The sequence below is a fragment of the Clavelina lepadiformis genome, chromosome 2 (assembly GCF_947623445.1).
Source record: "Clavelina lepadiformis chromosome 2, kaClaLepa1.1, whole genome shotgun sequence".
NCBI lineage: Eukaryota > Metazoa > Chordata > Ascidiacea > Aplousobranchia > Clavelinidae > Clavelina > Clavelina lepadiformis.
The window spans coordinates 16800973-16819788 of NC_135241.1; the positions used below are offsets into that span (position 1 = coordinate 16800973).

At 38.5% G+C, this 18816-nt stretch overlaps 1 protein-coding gene across 3 annotated transcripts in view; it reads right to left on the minus strand.

Annotated features, from left to right (window-relative positions):
• LOC143445240 (low-density lipoprotein receptor-related protein 4-like) overlaps window positions 1-17590 on the minus strand; it is a 34815-nt gene extending 17225 nt beyond the window's left edge. Inside the window, exons 1-9 of one of the 3 annotated variants that reach the window (XM_076944189.1) lie at window positions 11370-12119; window positions 11038-11290; window positions 9236-9388; window positions 4705-4821; window positions 3639-3758; window positions 1813-1953; window positions 1523-1711; window positions 575-688; window positions 105-224 (exon numbers count right to left, since the gene is read on the minus strand). In XM_076944189.1, coding sequence (XP_076800304.1) covers window positions 105-224; window positions 575-688; window positions 1523-1711; window positions 1813-1953; window positions 3639-3758; window positions 4705-4821; window positions 9236-9257 — 823 coding nt within the window. In that variant the 5' untranslated portion in view covers window positions 9258-9388; window positions 11038-11290; window positions 11370-12119. Of the gene's footprint in view, window positions 1-104; window positions 225-574; window positions 689-1522; window positions 1712-1812; window positions 1954-3638; window positions 3759-4704; window positions 4822-9235; window positions 9389-11037; window positions 12120-17365 lie in introns of those variants that run through there. The other 2 variants (XM_076944188.1, XM_076944190.1) reach the window with 2 other exon arrangements.
• Window positions 17591-18816: the final 1226 nt, after the last annotated feature.

The window sequence follows — 18816 nt, forward strand, 5'->3', positions numbered from 1 at the left end:
GCGTTATACGACAAGGCTATAAGCCTATAACATTTCATGGGATGGTAGCACAGCCTTCGACTTATTCATGAAAAAAGTTGGCATATTACGTCAATCCAGCTCACCACACCCATCTTCATCTGATCCATCCTTACAGTCGCTGTCTCCGTCACATCTCCATCTTCTGCTGATGCAGAATCCGTTCTCGCACTGAAATTCTCCGTCTATGCAAGCTTCGCTTTCGGCTAGAAAAATTGAAATGACGTCAATTAAAACTGCTTTGACAAGCACAACTCCATTCCAGGTCGCGCAAGTCAAACAGTAGAAAATGTGGTAAACACTGGTGGCTTATTTAGGTGGTCGAGGAATGTTACTTATGAACATTAGGATAAGCGCCAACCCCATTGTAGATACATGCAGGTTTTTACAATGCTACAGAACACACACGGCTGTTTAAACTGCGTCTCAATTCTTGTGCAAAATTCATACCAAGCAAACAAATCGCCTGACAGCAAACAGCTAATCGGCATAAACTGCGGTTTGAAATCAAAACAGTGAATAAAAAGGCAGTCACTTTGTCATGTTTGATACTCACGACATTGTGTTTCGTCGCTTCCGTCGCCGCAGTCGTCGTAACCATCGCAGTGGTCGTTCAAGGAGATACACTGGCCGCTCTCACATCTGAATTGCTCCGGTGTGCAAGGCTTAGCTGAAAACAAAGGGAGATTATTGGCTAAAAGAAACGCAGCGGTCATTACTCGATATAGCGTAATTGTAATGACGAAACCAAAAACTGTGCAAATAATTCGCACGGGTATTAGTTTACCTAATAAAGTTGTATATAACAACAAACAAACTCTTGCTAGTCTTGGAGTCAGGACTAAGCCTTTGAATGGCAAGTCCAACACAGGATATTCGCTCGCCATATTGTCAGCTGAACAAGATTAACAGCCAATACGTAAAAGCAAATCATTGATACGGGTCTATTTCCCTATTCGCAAGTTACTTGCTCACGCGCCGCCAACAAAAGTAAAGCATTGGATTTAACTTAGCAGGGGTTAACTTAATATGCAGGTGAGGTGAAACGTAACGTCATGGGCTTAGAAAAACCTATACTCGTCGCACGCAAGTACGTAGTTAATAGTGTTAAACTTCAGAAGAAACAGTATTAACATTTAAAATAAACCAATGGTGTTTTTCTAGGGGCTTAACTATCCAGATAAAATCGTGACCATAACATTACAACCAGGAAAAAACTTTAAAATGTCCTATAAGTAAGGTAGGCTACCGTCGTCGGAGGTACGTTTGACTTAGTTTCGAATAATAAGTGGTTGCCAATGTGATTTGCAGTCAATCAACGCTCATAGGCTCAATTGAGTTTCTTTTCTAGTAACACTGTATGAACGCCGACATTATCAACAAAATGAAGGAAAAAGTAGTCTAAATAAACACTAAAGAAATAATGTGCTATTCAAACATTTACAAAAATACAATTTCGGCCGTTAACCGCTGGAGGAAATTCTTCAAAATTATGAAAACTTACTGCAATTGCTTTCATCCAGTCCGCTTCCACAGTCCAGTTCACCATCGCAGACGTAGTCAAGAGGAATACAGAAATCGAATTCTCCTCCAGCAAAATCGTTTCCACTTCCTTTTCCTTCGCACGAAAACTCTTCTTCCTTGCAAGTGAGGTTGCTTGGATCGGGAATTGAATCCACAAGTCCGTCAGTTTCTTAAAAAGCGGGTTTATCAACCGAGAAAGACGAACCGAGACCGAGAAACAAGAACTATATTAAATGCTCTTGGACGCTTTAATGTCAGGCGATGGCTTACCTTCCGGTCTGGAGCAAAACCTCGGATCTTCATCTGATCCATCTCTACAGTCGAACTCCCCATCACAAGTCCAGGATAAGGGCACACATTCGCCCTCACCATCGGTGCAATTGTAATGCGTGGAAGTGCACGGTTCTCTGTCTGCAATAGAATAAATGCTTTTACATTAATCATATAAACCCATTGGAAATTATTTAGCTCAAAGAATTAACACAAAACACAAGACTTCATTAAAAGTTTCAAAGCATGTAGGCCAACCCTATATAACTGAGTGTAAGTTTGGCTATCAATTGCAGAGTTCATCGCTACCATTTTGTATAGAAAATGTCAATCATCAAACAAGTATCTCGGCAAACAAACACACTCCTTAGAATGGTACTCAAACGACGCCACTCAAACAACTAGTGACTTGCGAATGGTATCGATAAGACTTCAAAGCCAGTCAAGCAGTTAAGCAGTGCTTAATCCTTTCGCTTCAATAGAGAATGTGCGAGAAATCAACAAATGTCGATTTCTAACTGAGATAGCATTACCACAGCAAAGGTTAAACAATCTGCAGCAATCGTCGTAGTTTGAAAGGTGTTCCAGAGTAAGCCGTGCATGTCATCATCTGTCCGTCAATTTAGTGCATGCTGACCAAACAAACTTCTACACTGCCATTTACAACTTAAAACTGCAAGTACCGTTTTAAATCACACGTAGAAAGACATGACGTTTTAATCGTATAACCTATACTTGCTGCTTACGTACGTAGTGTCTCAATGAAGATCGTAAACTTATGCTGTCTGATCCGGATGTTTAAAGAATTGATATGATCGTAAGTCTTTGATAGTGATAAAAGGTAAGGTCACGCAAACACGCAGAAAGAAATGATGGTGCAATAAAATCAATCATCGTATCAAGTGGAAATAATTATCCAAAAATAACGATATCGTTAGCTATATATGCAGATTTCTTTACAAGAGTTGTTGGAAGACCAAACAAACACTAAAAAGCCAAGTCTGTCGGTTAACGATGATATAGGCGCAAATCAACACGGTGATCATGGTGACGGACACATCTCGTGTTAGACATGTATTAGGGCAAAGCACTGCTCTGGTAACACGAGGAACAAACAAACTGATTGAAATCTTAATGGAAAAAACGTGCAAATCGTCGTTTTTACAAACGCCACCAGCGATGGCTGTCCATCTACATACAGTCTGACGCTTCCAGACGTGTCAAATCTCGCAGGTGTAGCTGTACTTACACCTGCTTCATCTCAGTCTGCGGCACATTATTTCTGTTTAAAGTCTTTTTACACTTTGGAAAGATTCCCTGTCGGTGGTTGCTTTAGGCAGCTGTTGAAATCTCTGCAGCAAAGCAACGACTCGGGCTCAAAGAGGTAAGCTTCTTAAGGAATAAAATGTGTGCACCAAAACGCAAGAATGTGAGTTCTTTCATTAAATCACAACTTATGACATCCATGATTAACCAGAAGAGATTAACGAAATCTGTCGATTCATGCTGGAGACGCTTATGTGGTAATTACGAAACTTTTATGTAAAGAATTTTTCTGAACATGATTACTACCCGATCGTAATACCAAAGCCTAACATTACCGCCAAACAAGCTTGTTTCAAACGACCACAATTACCGAGTTAATGTCATAAATTTTGCAGCTAAATGTCAGTAAAGAATATACTTGCAGTTAATCAGCAACATAAGGTATTTGCAATATATCGTAGGAATTTCAGAAGACTACGTTACGAAAATAACCTAACGTGACTATTTTTTCACAAATAAAAGCAAACCGATAAAGATGGGGAATTTTTAACAAGACTTACGACATTCCTTCTCATCGCTTCCGTCTGAACAATCCTCCTCCCCGTCGCACCACCATCTCTTCAGAATGCACTCACCGGAATCACATCTCTTATCCACTGTCTCGTCGCATTCCACCGTAGCTGGAAAATGCAACGCTGTATCAGTAGGGAAACAATTTCAAGTGTAAAGTAAACATTTCGCTTACAAAAAAAACAAAACAAAAACACGAACCAAACAATTTACATCAAAAGCCAAGATCATCATTAAGCCTTTGCATTTATTAGCTCCGAAGAAAGTTGTTGTTAAAAGGTGAAATGTCATGGTGAAATATAATGCGGTTCACCGCTACTCGAAAATACAGTTACTCGGGTATATAGGGAGACGAATAAGGATGCAGTCTGCATTAGATGCTGGCATGTATGTATTGTAAACAGCATCAGATTCCCCATATCGGGAATATCCATGCAGCCATGACTAATACTTCAAAGACCCACTTATAGATGCCACGCGAAAAGATAAGTTTGTTGCATCCTTCAATCCTTCGCAGCTGCACATTCATTAATATCTCGTACAGCCGTGAGATAACGTCAGAAAAGATTAGTTGTACAATAATTAGCCATGAAAATGCAACTAGCCCATAAAAGATGAGTGAAAATGATTTCTAGGAAACCTTTGATTTCTCTGCTGTAATTTTCTTGTCTAGTTTTTGTAGAACCACTATAGCGAATATACATGGCTCGAGTATTCATCAACCAGCGTGATATCTTTACCGGTTCTCTTTTGTTATTCACTCAGTTTTAATTCAAAACGTGAATTTGGTTATCCGCTATATGGTTTTCATTCAGTGGTTTTTCGATTTATTGATTCGTAGACAAAGTTGGTTTAGATTAGAATAACGGATAACTGAATAAGTACCCGAGAAACCAGCAAACAGCCTCATGTTGGTTGTTCATTATCACAAATTTGAAAATGTTTCGCACCATTAAGGAAATGATTTTATCGGAACATTAACAACCGTTATCTTACCTAACACAGATTATAATTATTACACCAAATACCTAAACGGGCTACATTTGAGGGACTTACGACAGGATTCTTCGTCGCTGTCGTCGGTGCAATCGTTTTCACCATCGCACTGCCACTCACTTTTAATGCACTTGCCGTTTTCGCAGCGATAAAAATTTGGCGGACACGACGGCATAACTGCAAAAGTTAAAATAAGGTTTGAAATTTTGTAGCAATAGAGGTTACATATGGTCTATGCCTATTACCTATATACTATATAGTATCACGTCTAAATGGATATTTCTAAACACTTAGCAACCACAATAGGATATGAGCAAGCTTACAACACATTTCAATAAACTAGGAAAATGCAAGATAACGTTTAGCTAAATCGACTTTACAGAATAAGTTTGTGTAAAATTCACTTTGTGTGTATCTGCCAATTGAGAATAGTGCAACTGTTAAACCGGGTTTACAATTTCTCAATTTTGCACGTGTGGCACTTCACAGAATAGAAGCGCAGAAGAAATGACGCGGTATAGCCGCGGCCGCTGTAATGAGGGTGCTTGACACAGGGTATTTGATTTAAAAGGTCTATACCGTGTAATACGAGAGACCTTAACCACAGCAAAGGCTAATACCTGATGGGTGCCATAAAAGCGGGGTCTATGACGGCGGTCTATTGACAGACCCAAGTCGCTTTGTAAAAAGACCGTGGGAATAAACCAAATAAAACAACTAAAATGTTTCCTGATCCCAGTTTACACAGTCCGCCAATGCTCATAGAATTTCAATTGTGGTCACGTTTTGTCATATCGAATGAAGATCCTCCATAACCTTCGGGGGCAAACTACTTTTCTTGAAGCAGTCAGATTAAAATTACGGTTACACTTAACCCAAGGTATAAAGCAACAGGAAGTGCCTGAAATGCCGCAAAAACTTCAAAAGCGGTTAGCTGTGTTTTAAGTGTTATGCTTTCTGCTGAAGAAATTTTGTGTCTTTCAATCTGAAGTCACGATGTGTCAGTGAATGTTGCTGTTCATGGTAAATCTCATAAATATGTCGACACATGGCCCTATAACTGCCGGTAACTATTTTTTTTGAAGTGATGAAATTGCCGCTAAAAAGATCGGAAGAGAACAAAACTAAATTCAACGATTTTCCAAATGTAACATTATGAAATGTTTTGTCCGCGATAAAGGTTTGTCACGCAAGTTACTAAAAACACTATGTTACCCTCGTATAATTAACAAAACATTGCTGTTATGTCAAGTTTTCTTTTTATTTGCACATAATGCAGTCTAGCCAGGAAGTATCTTGTTTACACTATCTGCCAAAACAGGGAATAAGGCATTTATTTACTGTTTCATAAGTGAAGTCGTAACAGAAGCAGAAAATCTGAAGGTCATACCCGCATCATTTCTCTTCTAAATATGGATGCGGCCAGGCTGTAAATGACTATGTGGATTATTGTAGTATGCAGAGAATGCTGTTTGCAAACTCCTCTCATCGTTCAAATGTTCAAGGCTTAACGGCACAAATGGTACTGGTCGTATTGAAACGAGCTACTCATTCATCTCCATTACTAGGCGAAAGTTTTGCAGAGCCATGAAACTTTGGGTTTCAGCATTCTTCGTGAATTAATAATAAAGATTCTTTCAAATCTTACAGGTAAAAACAAAACGCAAGCAAGGCTTTTACATGTAATTATTTGAAAACCTTTACGATATCTCCTATTTCAAAACCGGAGCATGGTGTCATCTGTTAGAGTTAGACTCCTTAAACTTAAACTCTAAGAATAAAAATCTTAAGAAAATGTTATCGACAGCCATATTTGGGTCGAAACAGTAAATCATCATCTTAACAAACAAACAAACAAACAGAATAACAGTGATTGAGCGCAAAACGTAAATCAGATCTACGGTGAAACGATGACTCAGGTTCCAGGGAGTTGCGGCGCCCTTCACAAGATATTGTTTTGTCGCGCTAACTAACATCTAGAATCTAGATGTTATATAGAATAAAGGAACAAGTGCTAGGCCTGGTGTAAAAAGCCGGGTTTGCAAAGGAAATTAAAGAAGTTAAGTGGAGAGTTGTTGAATGTGAATCAGACATAATTTCTTTAAAAAGGAATCAGATTGCGCTTGGACTGAACATGCAAACACTAAACGCTCTTTTATGGACACAAACTGTTGCGAATATACAGAGTCTGATGCTATGCCTGATGTCTGATTTCCAAGTAGGCCTATACATCAACACCGGGAGCCAGTCGTCAAACTTTTAAATTCAAACGGGAATTCTCCAACTTATGGGTAAAGTGGGTCACAGAGGTCATCATTTTTCGTCACGGAAACTCGGCAGCAAAATAAAGTTTGACAAGCTATTGCTGGTATCCAATCAGTTACAAACGTATTGCTGCCTGTATCTGAGATGTTATCGATGTACTGAGGTTGTGTTGATGGAATGCAATTAACGTGGTATTCACGTAAACAAAATCGTGTAGTATGAAGTGTGTTGTTTATCCTAGTATTCTTCGTCACATCATGCGACATTCAGCAAGAAAACTCATAGATACAGGGTGTACACATGTTTGCACGCAGATAATTGCACATACAGTACATATACGTGATCAAAACGTGGCGATTATTCAGTACCAGTAATTAAGCAGTAAACAAATGGTTGTATATCTGACAGCACAACCTCTGCAAGAATATTAACTTTAGTGATGTCTAAACCTGTTTGGTCAAAGCAGTTTCTATCAATTGCTCAGTATGTTGGATGTTGACAAGCTAGCTGATAAAACATTTGGTTTTTGCAAATACCAATCCACAAAAAATCAATTTCCATTCCATTTACCATATCACTATACGCACTCATACTTCGTACATGTTCGACTGCGTCATATTCATATCGAAATTTCCATATAATTCATACATACTGTATGTAAGACAGCGAGTATGTGGGTTACACCAGCAAAAAGGTGAAGACCTCATTAAACAGTCAACAACCAAATTAAACAGTCAAACTCGATTGCGTAAGCGATATCTTTCAGTAGGAATTGAACTGATTTTCCCACGTGCAAGTCTTATGATGACCATGTCACGCCTGTTTCAATTACACCCTATAGGGCGTATCAGCTATGCTATAGGGTATATACGTGGCATGGATAAAACTTCTCATTCCAAGATAATCGGATTTGAAGTCTAGTTAGATATCTATACAGAATTATAGATGTTTTGGGGGTCGTTTAAGTGTACCACAAACGAATAAATTTTTAGGTATCTGATTATTACTAGCGTTATTTGTGGTCATGTAAAAATGTTGCAAGTCGGTTGGCATACAGAAATATCCAGTGCTCTTGTTATTTTTGACCACCCTCATTAAAAATATCCACGGTATTTGCACACAACCTCTGCAAACCGTCTACGCTGTCACAGTAAATCAAGATAAGAGCTCTTGCAAAATATATATTTACTCGACAACCATACTAGATCACACATAAACCTGCTATTTATTTAAAGATTATATTTACAACGGAAAAGCGGTTAAATCGTCGTGTTGCTTGTCCAGAAAACTCATTTAGATGAGTACTTTTAAGTTTTAACTAATAACTAGGCGTGCCGAAGTAAGCTTTTTATAAGGTAAGTTATTTAGTAAACTCCATTAAACTATTTAGTAGTTAGTGTTCAATTTTTTAACCTTGAAATATATACGAGTCACTTCAGTTATCGGATTTTTAATTTGAAAAAATGCAATGGTACAGTAACACGAGCCGTTATAAACGTGTAATTAGTGTCCCGCAGAGAAAAGTAGTTCACTTGAATATGCATTGATATGAAGGGACAGCGATCTAGTTAAATAAAGCTTTCATCGCAACAGCCGTGAAGACAAGGCGAGGGGCACGGTGCTATTTACCAATACTTTAAAATCTTGTTTTGTAAAAGTTAACCCATTGACTTATCGTGGGTTGAGCCGCTAGTCCGATCAGCGCAGTGGGTGTTCTTTTATTGAATTAGACGAATTTCATCAAACAGAGTTCGTGATTGAAACGCCAACTCAATATCACATGTTTGTTATTTTAACAATAGGATTTACTTTTCACTGCGCAAAACCCCGCTACAAATCCTTACATTATTATCGGCATTCAACAAAACTCCTCTGGGCAATGGTCACCAAATTACCAAGGCCAGATTTGGTAATCCTTAACTTTGAAAATCCAAAGCGTTGCTGAAGTTGAGGTTCAAGTGACGTGTGAAAATATGTTTGCCTTGTATTAATACAACAACCGCTTATGCTTTGTTCGGTCAAATACTCGAAGCAAAATATGCCAGCCACAGCTATCCCAGGAATGGGACTAGATGAAGGCTGTCCATCATCAAGCTGTGGTCAACCAATCCAAACAAAACTAAATATATCACCAACCGCCTGAGATAGGTCACGACGATGCTGGGGTGTAAACTTAACAAAGCTTGGCACTTGCCAAGCAGAAAAAAATTTTGATTTTTTAATCGCAAGAAATTCGTATACTCAAGCACATAACACAAATATCAGTATATTTATAGAACTTAATTTCATGTAACTTTATGACGTCATAAAAATCTTGTCGACTTACTGCAGTCGCTCTCGTCGCTCATGTCGCCGCAGTCATTGTCGCCGTCGCACTTCCAAGCAGTCGGGATGCAGACGCATTTTCCCGAATCGGAACCGCAGGCGAAGTTCTTGCGAGTGCATTCACATTTCGGAGTCCGCCTGCTTTCTCCCAGATCTACATGAAAGAAATTCAAAACGCAAATCGTATACAATATTCAAGTTATCGAAGCTAAGAAGATTTATCACGCAACATGTAGTAAAAATTCACGTACACTTTTACAGTCACAGTCTTTAGAATTAGATATAACATAATCTAAGTAGTAAATATATCACGAATCCGTTGTGTGTCTCAATGTTTACCCTGTTTAATGGGCCAGTTATCGCAAAGAACTTTCAGCTAAGACCATGAATCAAATAATGACCACATATCTTGGGGAAATGTTTTATTACAAATTCTCCCATTAAACAGCATATAAACAAGTAGCTGGGTCACTCCAACTTTCGACTGGCGTGCACGAGCTTAAAATACTCATCTTAACATCAAACGGAACAACGTGAATTCTGAGGAAGGTAGCAAGATATAATCCTTTGAAGTGGTATTTGTGGCAGTACACCTCAGTAACAGCCATTCCTGTTATCCCCAAAGCACGTTTTTATGACGTAGATGCGAGCAGCAAGTGCGTGATACTTCATGATTGGTCTGAATTTTCGAAAATTCCATCATCAACACAATGTGCGATTACATTACACTATACGCACTTTGTACTTTCTTCCTTTGATTTCAAACAATAGGTAACATTTTATTAAGATTATCAATGGAAAGTCAAATATTGCTCAATATTTGCGTTATCATTATTTATGACCGGAGTATTGCTACGAAAATTACAATAAAAGAACATAGTCTCAATTTTGTTATCTTCAGAAAAGTACTTCAAAAGCTTTCGTAGAAAGCAATCCTCGAAAAAGGAATTATACTCATTTTCTTTCTCCTTTCCTGGCAAACCAAAGTCATAAGATTCAAGCTCTGTAGTGTACAGAACATGTGTCACTTTACTTGTCAACGAACGTCAATACATCAAGAAAAAATACCTCCCGGCTAAATTTGTACCTCAGACTCCTGTCATACATATTAGGATACCTTGTTTACAAACCCTCACAAGCGTCAAATGTGTGGCTTTCCATACAAACACTGGACAGTGTTCGTATATTTACCTGATTCTTTAATACTTCCTAGCAAAAGCCTGACGTGGTGTTTGCCGACACTTTTGAGATGGATTTTTTAACTAATTAGTAATTACACAACGACCTCATAATTAAACTCTCGGAGTCTTCCTCTGATGAAGTACTCTCGTCCGGGCTTGCTACCACAGCGTTGTTAACGACGGTACAAATGTTCTCGAGCCTAATTACTAATAACTCACACAAACAAATACTTTCACCCGCAAAGGATAGTAATCTACGATTTTTGAGCATAGTTTGACGGACGTTGACACTCAAAAAACAAGAATAATAAGGAACACCAGTAGAAGTTACTTGGCAGTAGTTCGGCATAAATAATAGCTTATTAAGTTTATCATGCGTCACACTTCGCTGCTATGTTATGCTGCGGTTCATAAAGATACTATGCATAGAAAGTCAAACAATACTGTGCACATGATCACCAAAACAACGCATATGGTAGCGAACTCAAGAGGGCCACTGTGTTAAACACACCTATGTAAAGCATGACCGCTGGTACTATGCCCAGAATTATAACCTACCTAACAACGCCAGATTGTAACTCAGTGACATAAGCTAACATGAAGTTAAGCTAGTTGAACAAACCTGTTTATACAATTAAAGAAGACGTCATCGGTTTTTAAAAATTCCTCTTCAAAGACGGGCTTAAACACACAAGAAGCGCATAACTTACTCTTGAAGAAGTCGGCGCTGTGAAGACAAGCACTGCAAACACTTCAGATGACTATGCGCTTAAAAGTGATTCATAACAAATTGCAACCGAGGAAGACGTAATGTGATAGAAGAAATCTTTTCAACGGAACTTCATGGGTGAAAGGGGTCAGGCAGTGAGTTAAAACTGTAACCATTTTAAACTCCAAGTTAACTACGTGGTAGTTTAGTCACGTTTGCAAGCTATTGTCTGACTTTCAACTCACAGTAGGATCCTTGAAAAACCAATGCTAAAGAATGCAGGGAAACTCCATGCTGACAAAACACTTTTTGACCCTTATGACGTAACTGTTGTAGATCCTGCAGAGCTCTCCGATTCGAAGTGTCAAAATACAGAAGCATGAGCGTTTCAAAAGAATGACTGTTGTCATCACTTTGGGTGGACTACTGGTCTGTTAAGCATAAGATATACGTAATTACAAAGATCGATTTGCCTTTAGCGCAAGATGCAAGTTCGGTAAGACAGGGAGCAAACACATTCGAGAACTTCCAATACCGTCGCTGAAACGGGGCATTCATAACGGCATGTTCGTATGCTAAGGAAGCCGGTATCGTGTGTTTGCCCAAGTTCAAATTCTTTGCGGATAAGCTACGGAAGACTTCACATGATTTCATCCGTTAAGCTGATCCTGGCTGCGCTCGCAAACATCAGAAACCTGACTGCAAATAAAACAACTTGCTTTTGGAGCTTTGCAATTACGAAATATCACTTGCCTGAAGGAAAGGGAAAACTATTTCTGGTCGAAGAAGAATATTTGCAGTTCACTTTTGTAAAGAAGCTAAGTATTCGATGCCATTTTTAACGCACTGTTAATCACAATGATTGTACAACAAGACATCCCAATGTTCCGACTATGGCACAATTAACTTACAGGCCGACCAACGGTAAAGATCAAGCGTACGGTCGGTAATGTTCCATGATCTTAATCGTACTTGCAGGTAGTTACTATATATACAGTACATACAAGTACACCTCCTATTGGAAACATGGATAAATTAAAACCTGCTTTCAACTAACCAAAACCTGCAAGACGTGAGACGTTTTGCCATTAACACACGACAACTAGTAGAAACAAGATGAGGCAAAATTTATCTATATTAGAACAATTTTATTTTGCTACATAACAGCTTGTATGACGAGAACCACTTAAGATAATCTGGTTAACTCGTTAAAATTTACTGGCGAGAAGCAAGTTTAACAGAAAAACATACTGAAGTGTTGTATTGTCGAGCTAGGGTTGGCTTCGAAATAGGCCGAGTATAGCGGTAGAGTATAGTATAGTGCGGACTAATTTAGGCTCAGTGTTATTAGCAATTTTGAGTTTAAGGTACTGACCAAACAACTGTAAATTAGGTTTAATGCCAATGAGATTCATTTTAAGTGAAAGCATCAAAGCACTTGACGCGGATTATGAGAATAAATTATATCCGAGATTAAAATTCCATAAATGAGTACGGATCTAAAGTCATAACCACCAACAAAGCTACAAGTGTAGTTGGACAAAATTAAGCGCACAACAACAAAGATTGATAGGTTATAGTCATCTGGTGAAGCAATATCACCGCGTGTATCTTTGCGATGTGGTGTTAATTAAGTGATAATGAGTCAACTTAATTTCGTATCACCGCCGTATTGAATTGTCAGAGTAGTCATAGAATGGGCGAAACGAATTAAATTAAAATCTCATATATCAAGGCAGGCATTGTAAAATTTCTAAGACTCCGTGTTTGTTCTGAAAATGACGTAACCCAAATCTAGAAAAATCAGCGGGATACGCCATTGATAAAACAAAAACTCAGGGCACTTAATAACTGTTTGTCCGTAACAAAATGTACAAATCCCTTAAATGTAAGTAAAAGAAATGTGATACTTAACGGGTTAAAATTAAAAGTGAGAAAATTAAACAAACGACGGGGAAAGAGATTATGGAACATCAAACAAGGTGTAAGCACGGTTTGTTGTGAAAAATAGTCACAGACATTGTCGTTGATGTTTGTTTTTGCACGAAAATATAATCATATGCAAAGTATTACAAAAGTCCCCGGGCCGCCACATTGACGTCTGTAGGCCAACAGCCTACTAAAAGTGATTAGCGTTAGTATCAGTCTTTGAGATGGTTTTCATAAATTGATATGACGAATAACAGCCGTTTCGATGTGTAATTCTGTCATAAATTACCGTATAGTAGCAACGTGTACCTAGGCAAGGAAGTTTTCCGACTGCTGCCAGCAAACGACGCTTATACATTAGGTATAGAACTGTGGTACACCGGTATCTGAGCAACGTCAGGCGCGATTTATTTTATCTGCGCTTGTCTGTGTTACCAAAACAAACAAAGAAAAGCTTGGCGTCTTCGCCGAAACGACAGTCTTGCGAAAATATTTACTAGTTTTGATAAAACTTTTGATTGTAACCAACCCCGTGGAAATCGCCAGTCGTTCCAAAACGATCACAAACAGGTCAACACAAATGACTACGAAAGTGCGCTCCCATGTCAGATAGTGTTCAATGAAATAAACAACTCTCCTAAGTGGACCGATTAATGGCCACGTGCCTGACAACGCAAGCAGCCGAAGATCAAAGAGATTCACCGCATAATAGAGTCCGGTTCTTATCCAGCGTTGCCCTATATGTACCATCTACTTCAGGAACGTATACAAGATTCCCTAAACATGACGTAAAGGCATGATGATCAGCAATTGCATTTAATAAACATAATGCCATCGAAAAAAATTACATCATAGATTTAGCGTATGGTATTTGTCAGCAAATATAAATCTTTGTTAAAGTTGCCTCAACATTTGAAAGGTTTTATTTCGGAAAGATCGCAAAAACGGCTTCAATATGAACGTAATCATAGCAATCTTGTACAATTAAAGCAATAAAAAAGCGGCCATTCACCGTAAGTAGAACAAGCATCCTTGTTAGGTTTAGTTACTATGTTGTAACCTTCAAGTCAGGTTAACAAGAAACTGTAAAAATAGCTTTGAACGAACGATTTTCCGGTGAACTAGTGGTTGTCGTCTTTAAAATATAATTTAATAGTATGATCCTTGAATTCATGACGTTAGCAATGTAATGCTACTGCATTCCACAACTATTCTTAACCTCGAACTACCCAGAAAGCGAAGTTTGACGTTCTAATTTCACGATTTCGTTTCAGAAAAACTAAGTGATCTAACAGAATGGCGCAATTAAACCATTCCCGCATATGAAGTCAGCCACTAAATCTATTTGGTGATCATGATGATGGGTCACAAAACAAGGCCATTCAACATACTAAGAGTGTCATGTCAGCACCAGTACATCAATTCGTTTATCTGCTACAAGTAAACTTTCCCTCTATACTGCACCCACGCCCCATTTTAGTGTCGCAAAAGTGAATATTAGTTGGTAACCGCTTCCTCGCGTTGTAATTACGTATGGCTTTAAGATCTATAGAGAGAAAATAATAAACATCGTAAATTGCAATAACTTGAATATTTTTCATTCATGGACGAGTCCAAACCCAGAGACCAAATTTTCCAGCCAGAAAACGACCAATCCACCAAGAGAGCAAACAAAATGCTATGCGGTCTTGACATAGATGATACCACACGCGTAACAGCAGCACATCGTAACCGCAGCACGCGAAAGTGCTGCAGTCAACATGCCAAGAGCGGCTTGAGCTTTTAACGGTTAACAGCATTCGGTTTCCGTTGAATAACAAGCAAGCCAGTGACAAGGCATTAGGGGAATAGGTTTCTCATACCGGGGATTACCAGATATCGATGTATCAATATCGCCCTAAGCTCCAGTAATTGACCAAAAGATAAAAGTAATCGGAAATTCATAGCGATAAAAAATTTTGCAAGTGTGTTAAGTGTTATTGTGTAGACTACATCCCATTTGCGTTGAATATTCAATTCGCGGTCTGACCTGCTTAAAACAAAAGTATAGCCATGTGATTACAAAGCTAGGTTAATGTAAGCTAAGACCAGTTCAGTATGCAGAATTATAACAATGCGTAATTCTAACAATGCATGGTCTCATACTTTTAATACCCAACATGCAAAACCGTACCCAAACGATAAACAACAGTCATGGGTAAAAGTGCAAACTTGTGGAGTGCCTCCGCTTCCTTACATAACGGAAAAACAGTATCGTATTGCGAGAGACTACTTTCACCCCTTATCAAAGATATCCCAAACTTTATCCATGGTGTAATTGCAGTAACAACCTCCGACTGACATTTTTCCTCCGAAGGCCTCAACTATAATGGCAATGACTGAATAACGGTTTTAGAGCTTGATTGTGAAAGCGAATAGACAGAGTAAATATCTCTCAGTTCTCCTTTCTGCAGTTACCACTTAATTGTTCGGGATTCGAGCGCTCATTAGCAATTGTTGGCTTCGAAATATGATGATTTACTGTACGTCAGTTTGCATTGGCATTAAAAAAAGTTTCCCACGCCTGATACTTTACAACAACTTTTGGCACTAGCAAAATTTTTATTAATCTAAAATACATGTCTAAAGCAGCCAAAAAGCAAGCCCGAACAATCTGTAGTTTTCAAGGAAACTGAGTCCGACGATAATAATCGTGCTGTAAGACTGGTTTGACGGTATGTTGTTTACTTGAAGCCCATTAAATCGAAATTGAATTGGCCACTGTAAGTTTGTAACAACTGACAAGAATGAAATGTTTGCTTTCCTTATCTAGGACAAACACCCTCAATACTGATCTCACAACACTCCATTACATACGCGACTAGCACCATGACGCCGCCATTTAAACAAAACAATTAACTCATAACTCGAGCGACAGCCTCTCTGGCAATCCCGAGAAGTAATGTTGAACCGTTTCCAGAAACACGCAGGGTATGTATTTTCTTGAAAACCGATCAAGGTCGAAATTCAACAAGATCTGTTTTTTAACTGACTTTTGGAAACAGATTTTGTCGGCACACGCCAATGTGACTGCCCAAATTGGTAGTAGGCATTTACATTTAAGAGCGAAGGTGAAATTTTTGCGGACGAAACAACGGAAATTATGCTTCGGAAAAGCAGGTTTTATTGTGAAAACATCAATTTAGTCAGTTATTCAATCATCTAAAAACAAAGAAAGAAGAGAAAAACATATTGCTTTTTTAAAAAACTATTTTGGCCACTTTATTTTGCATTTAGTGAGAGCTATTCAGCGGGCGATCAACGGTCCGTGACAAGAGCGCTCTAAAGTCTAAGGTAAAAGTTTCTGACTTAATTTTGCCAAAATCCTCTGGTTTGTCTTTGTTGCGTGCCAAGCAAATATTTGGAGAAATAATTGGCCCACATTATTAGAATGATTATAGCAAATGTCTCATAAGTACATGAATATTTCGACAGCAAGTGCCAATCCAGCTTCATGAGTGGTAAAGTTGATGAATATTGGCTTCACAACAACGACATTCAAGTCGACGTTATAGGTGATCTTAGGGCTTCAGAAGTGTCAACTCCAGCGCAAATGAAATAAAATATCAAATTCCACTTAACAGCGAAGATAACATCGTTATGATGTTTTTCCCATTGTTGAAAGAAGTAGTTGAGGTACATGACAAGAGGGAATTCGACACATACCAAGAATTTCACAATAAGGTTACCGCTACACAATGTATAAAAATGTAGCAAAACTTAGAACAATGATTTGTCGACATATACTCTTGTCATCGACGCCTAGGAAAATGTCTTTCTCGGTATTGGCACGGCATAATTTAAAACTTCGCTATTTTATGCTTGCCCCAAATTTTGCATATGCAATGATAAAAAGGTCGTTGACAGTCGTTTTATCGTTATACTGTTGTCAATACAGTGCGAGGAAAACTTCCAAAAGTTTTACAACTGAGTCAATAACGTGTTGCGTGGTTACCTTCTTTTCTTAGGACTTACATCATTGTTGTGCAAGGATCTAAATTGCATCTCGAATTACTTTTAGATCAAAACGCGGTCTAAGAATTGATTCGTGGTTTCATTTCCTTGAAAAATGACTTCAAGTGCACGATTAAAAACAATCGGACAAGAGCATAACTGCATTTATATATAAAATGGTATAATTTCTGCATAATCGCAAAAACCTTACTTCGTTATATCTACTGAAAACCTACAAACATGAAAATTGACATGAATGCTAACTATAAAATTGGGAATAATATTGATTTCAATCGCAAGAAAACTATGTCAGGCTTACCAGTTGATAGCATAGTCAATAACAGAACAGCTGTAAGTAATCCACAAAAACGTGTCATTGTCGATGTCAAACTGCTTTTACATCGACGTTCCACTTCTTCTTTGCCGAAATTTTGCTTGCGACAGGCGGCAAAGACACTGGTGGTTGGTCGTTCTTAACAAATCATATTCAGCATAGACAGAACAAATTGATACTGTGATATTTGACGGCTGGTAAAACAAATAGTTACCGTAAGTAACAAACTAAAGATTATTAGGTTCGTTAACCAGTCTGCATGTGCTGGTAAACTTTCAAGAATATTTTGTCTGTCTGGCTTAAATCTCCTAGATTAGGCGTCGTTCCTCTTCTCATATTCAATTATTTCTTGCGTAAGTACTACCGCGACCGAGGTTGACTGTCTGTGACAGCTAACTGATTCAGAAGACAACTCTCATTTGGCGTCGTATAGGTAGAGCAAAAACAATAAAACAGGATAGCATCAGTCAATGTTGATATAGCTTACGACATCCTTTCCCTTCAAACGCGCCTTCTTTTTGTCAAAAGGGGTACTTTTTAGCTTTTCGTAACACTGTGGTTGTTGGTTACTACGCCACGCTTCTGCCGATCAACTTCAGCCGCCGAGCCCCAGGCTGCTCAAATGAGACTGAAAGCGCGGACAGCCTTTTATTTTGTCGCTCAGAACGCCATCTTGGATAAGATTGTTTGTTTGTTGAATACTTTTTCTCGCTCGTGCGGCCAAGCGAGGGTACAAACACGCGCAGTGGGTGTCTATCGAACCTGCTGGAAGGGCGTTTGATGTGGTAAGAAATATATTTTAAATGTACATTGCTCTATCGTATTGCATTGTTTTCTCATTTACATACTTCAATATAATCGATGCAGTATGTGTTGATATGCGACTTATTTTCTTTCTAAGTACCAAGAAAACTTAATGGAGCTCACTTAAAATACGGCTGCTGTAAAATGTAACAAGGCAAAGAAAGATTTGGGTTGAACTTTTCATGACATTACTTCGTTATTTTCGCAAGTTTTACACGTGAGTAAATATACCACAGCTTTACCTGCCAAGTACTGCTACGTTTCAGTGAACTATATCGTACAAAACGATTGACTGGTACAGTTTCAGTCATAAAACAAACCATAAAAGTACAGAATAGTAGACTCGTCTTTTAATTTTAGATTCTTTGTTGTATTTGATTAAATCAATTTCCTTCTCGAAGAACGCAATAGGGATTTAATGCGAGTGGCATGAAACGATCTAATAACGTCGAACGGACACTAATAAAATGATGCACTGCGCACAACGTTCCTGTCCTTTGTTTGTCTATGCTCGCGAAGTGGGACACTGGCCTTGTGAGTGACGAAGTGGCATATTTAATGATTAGTTGTTTTGACGTCAGCAAAAAATAGATGCAGGCCTAGTTCTGATTTAACCACGGAACCAAACAATG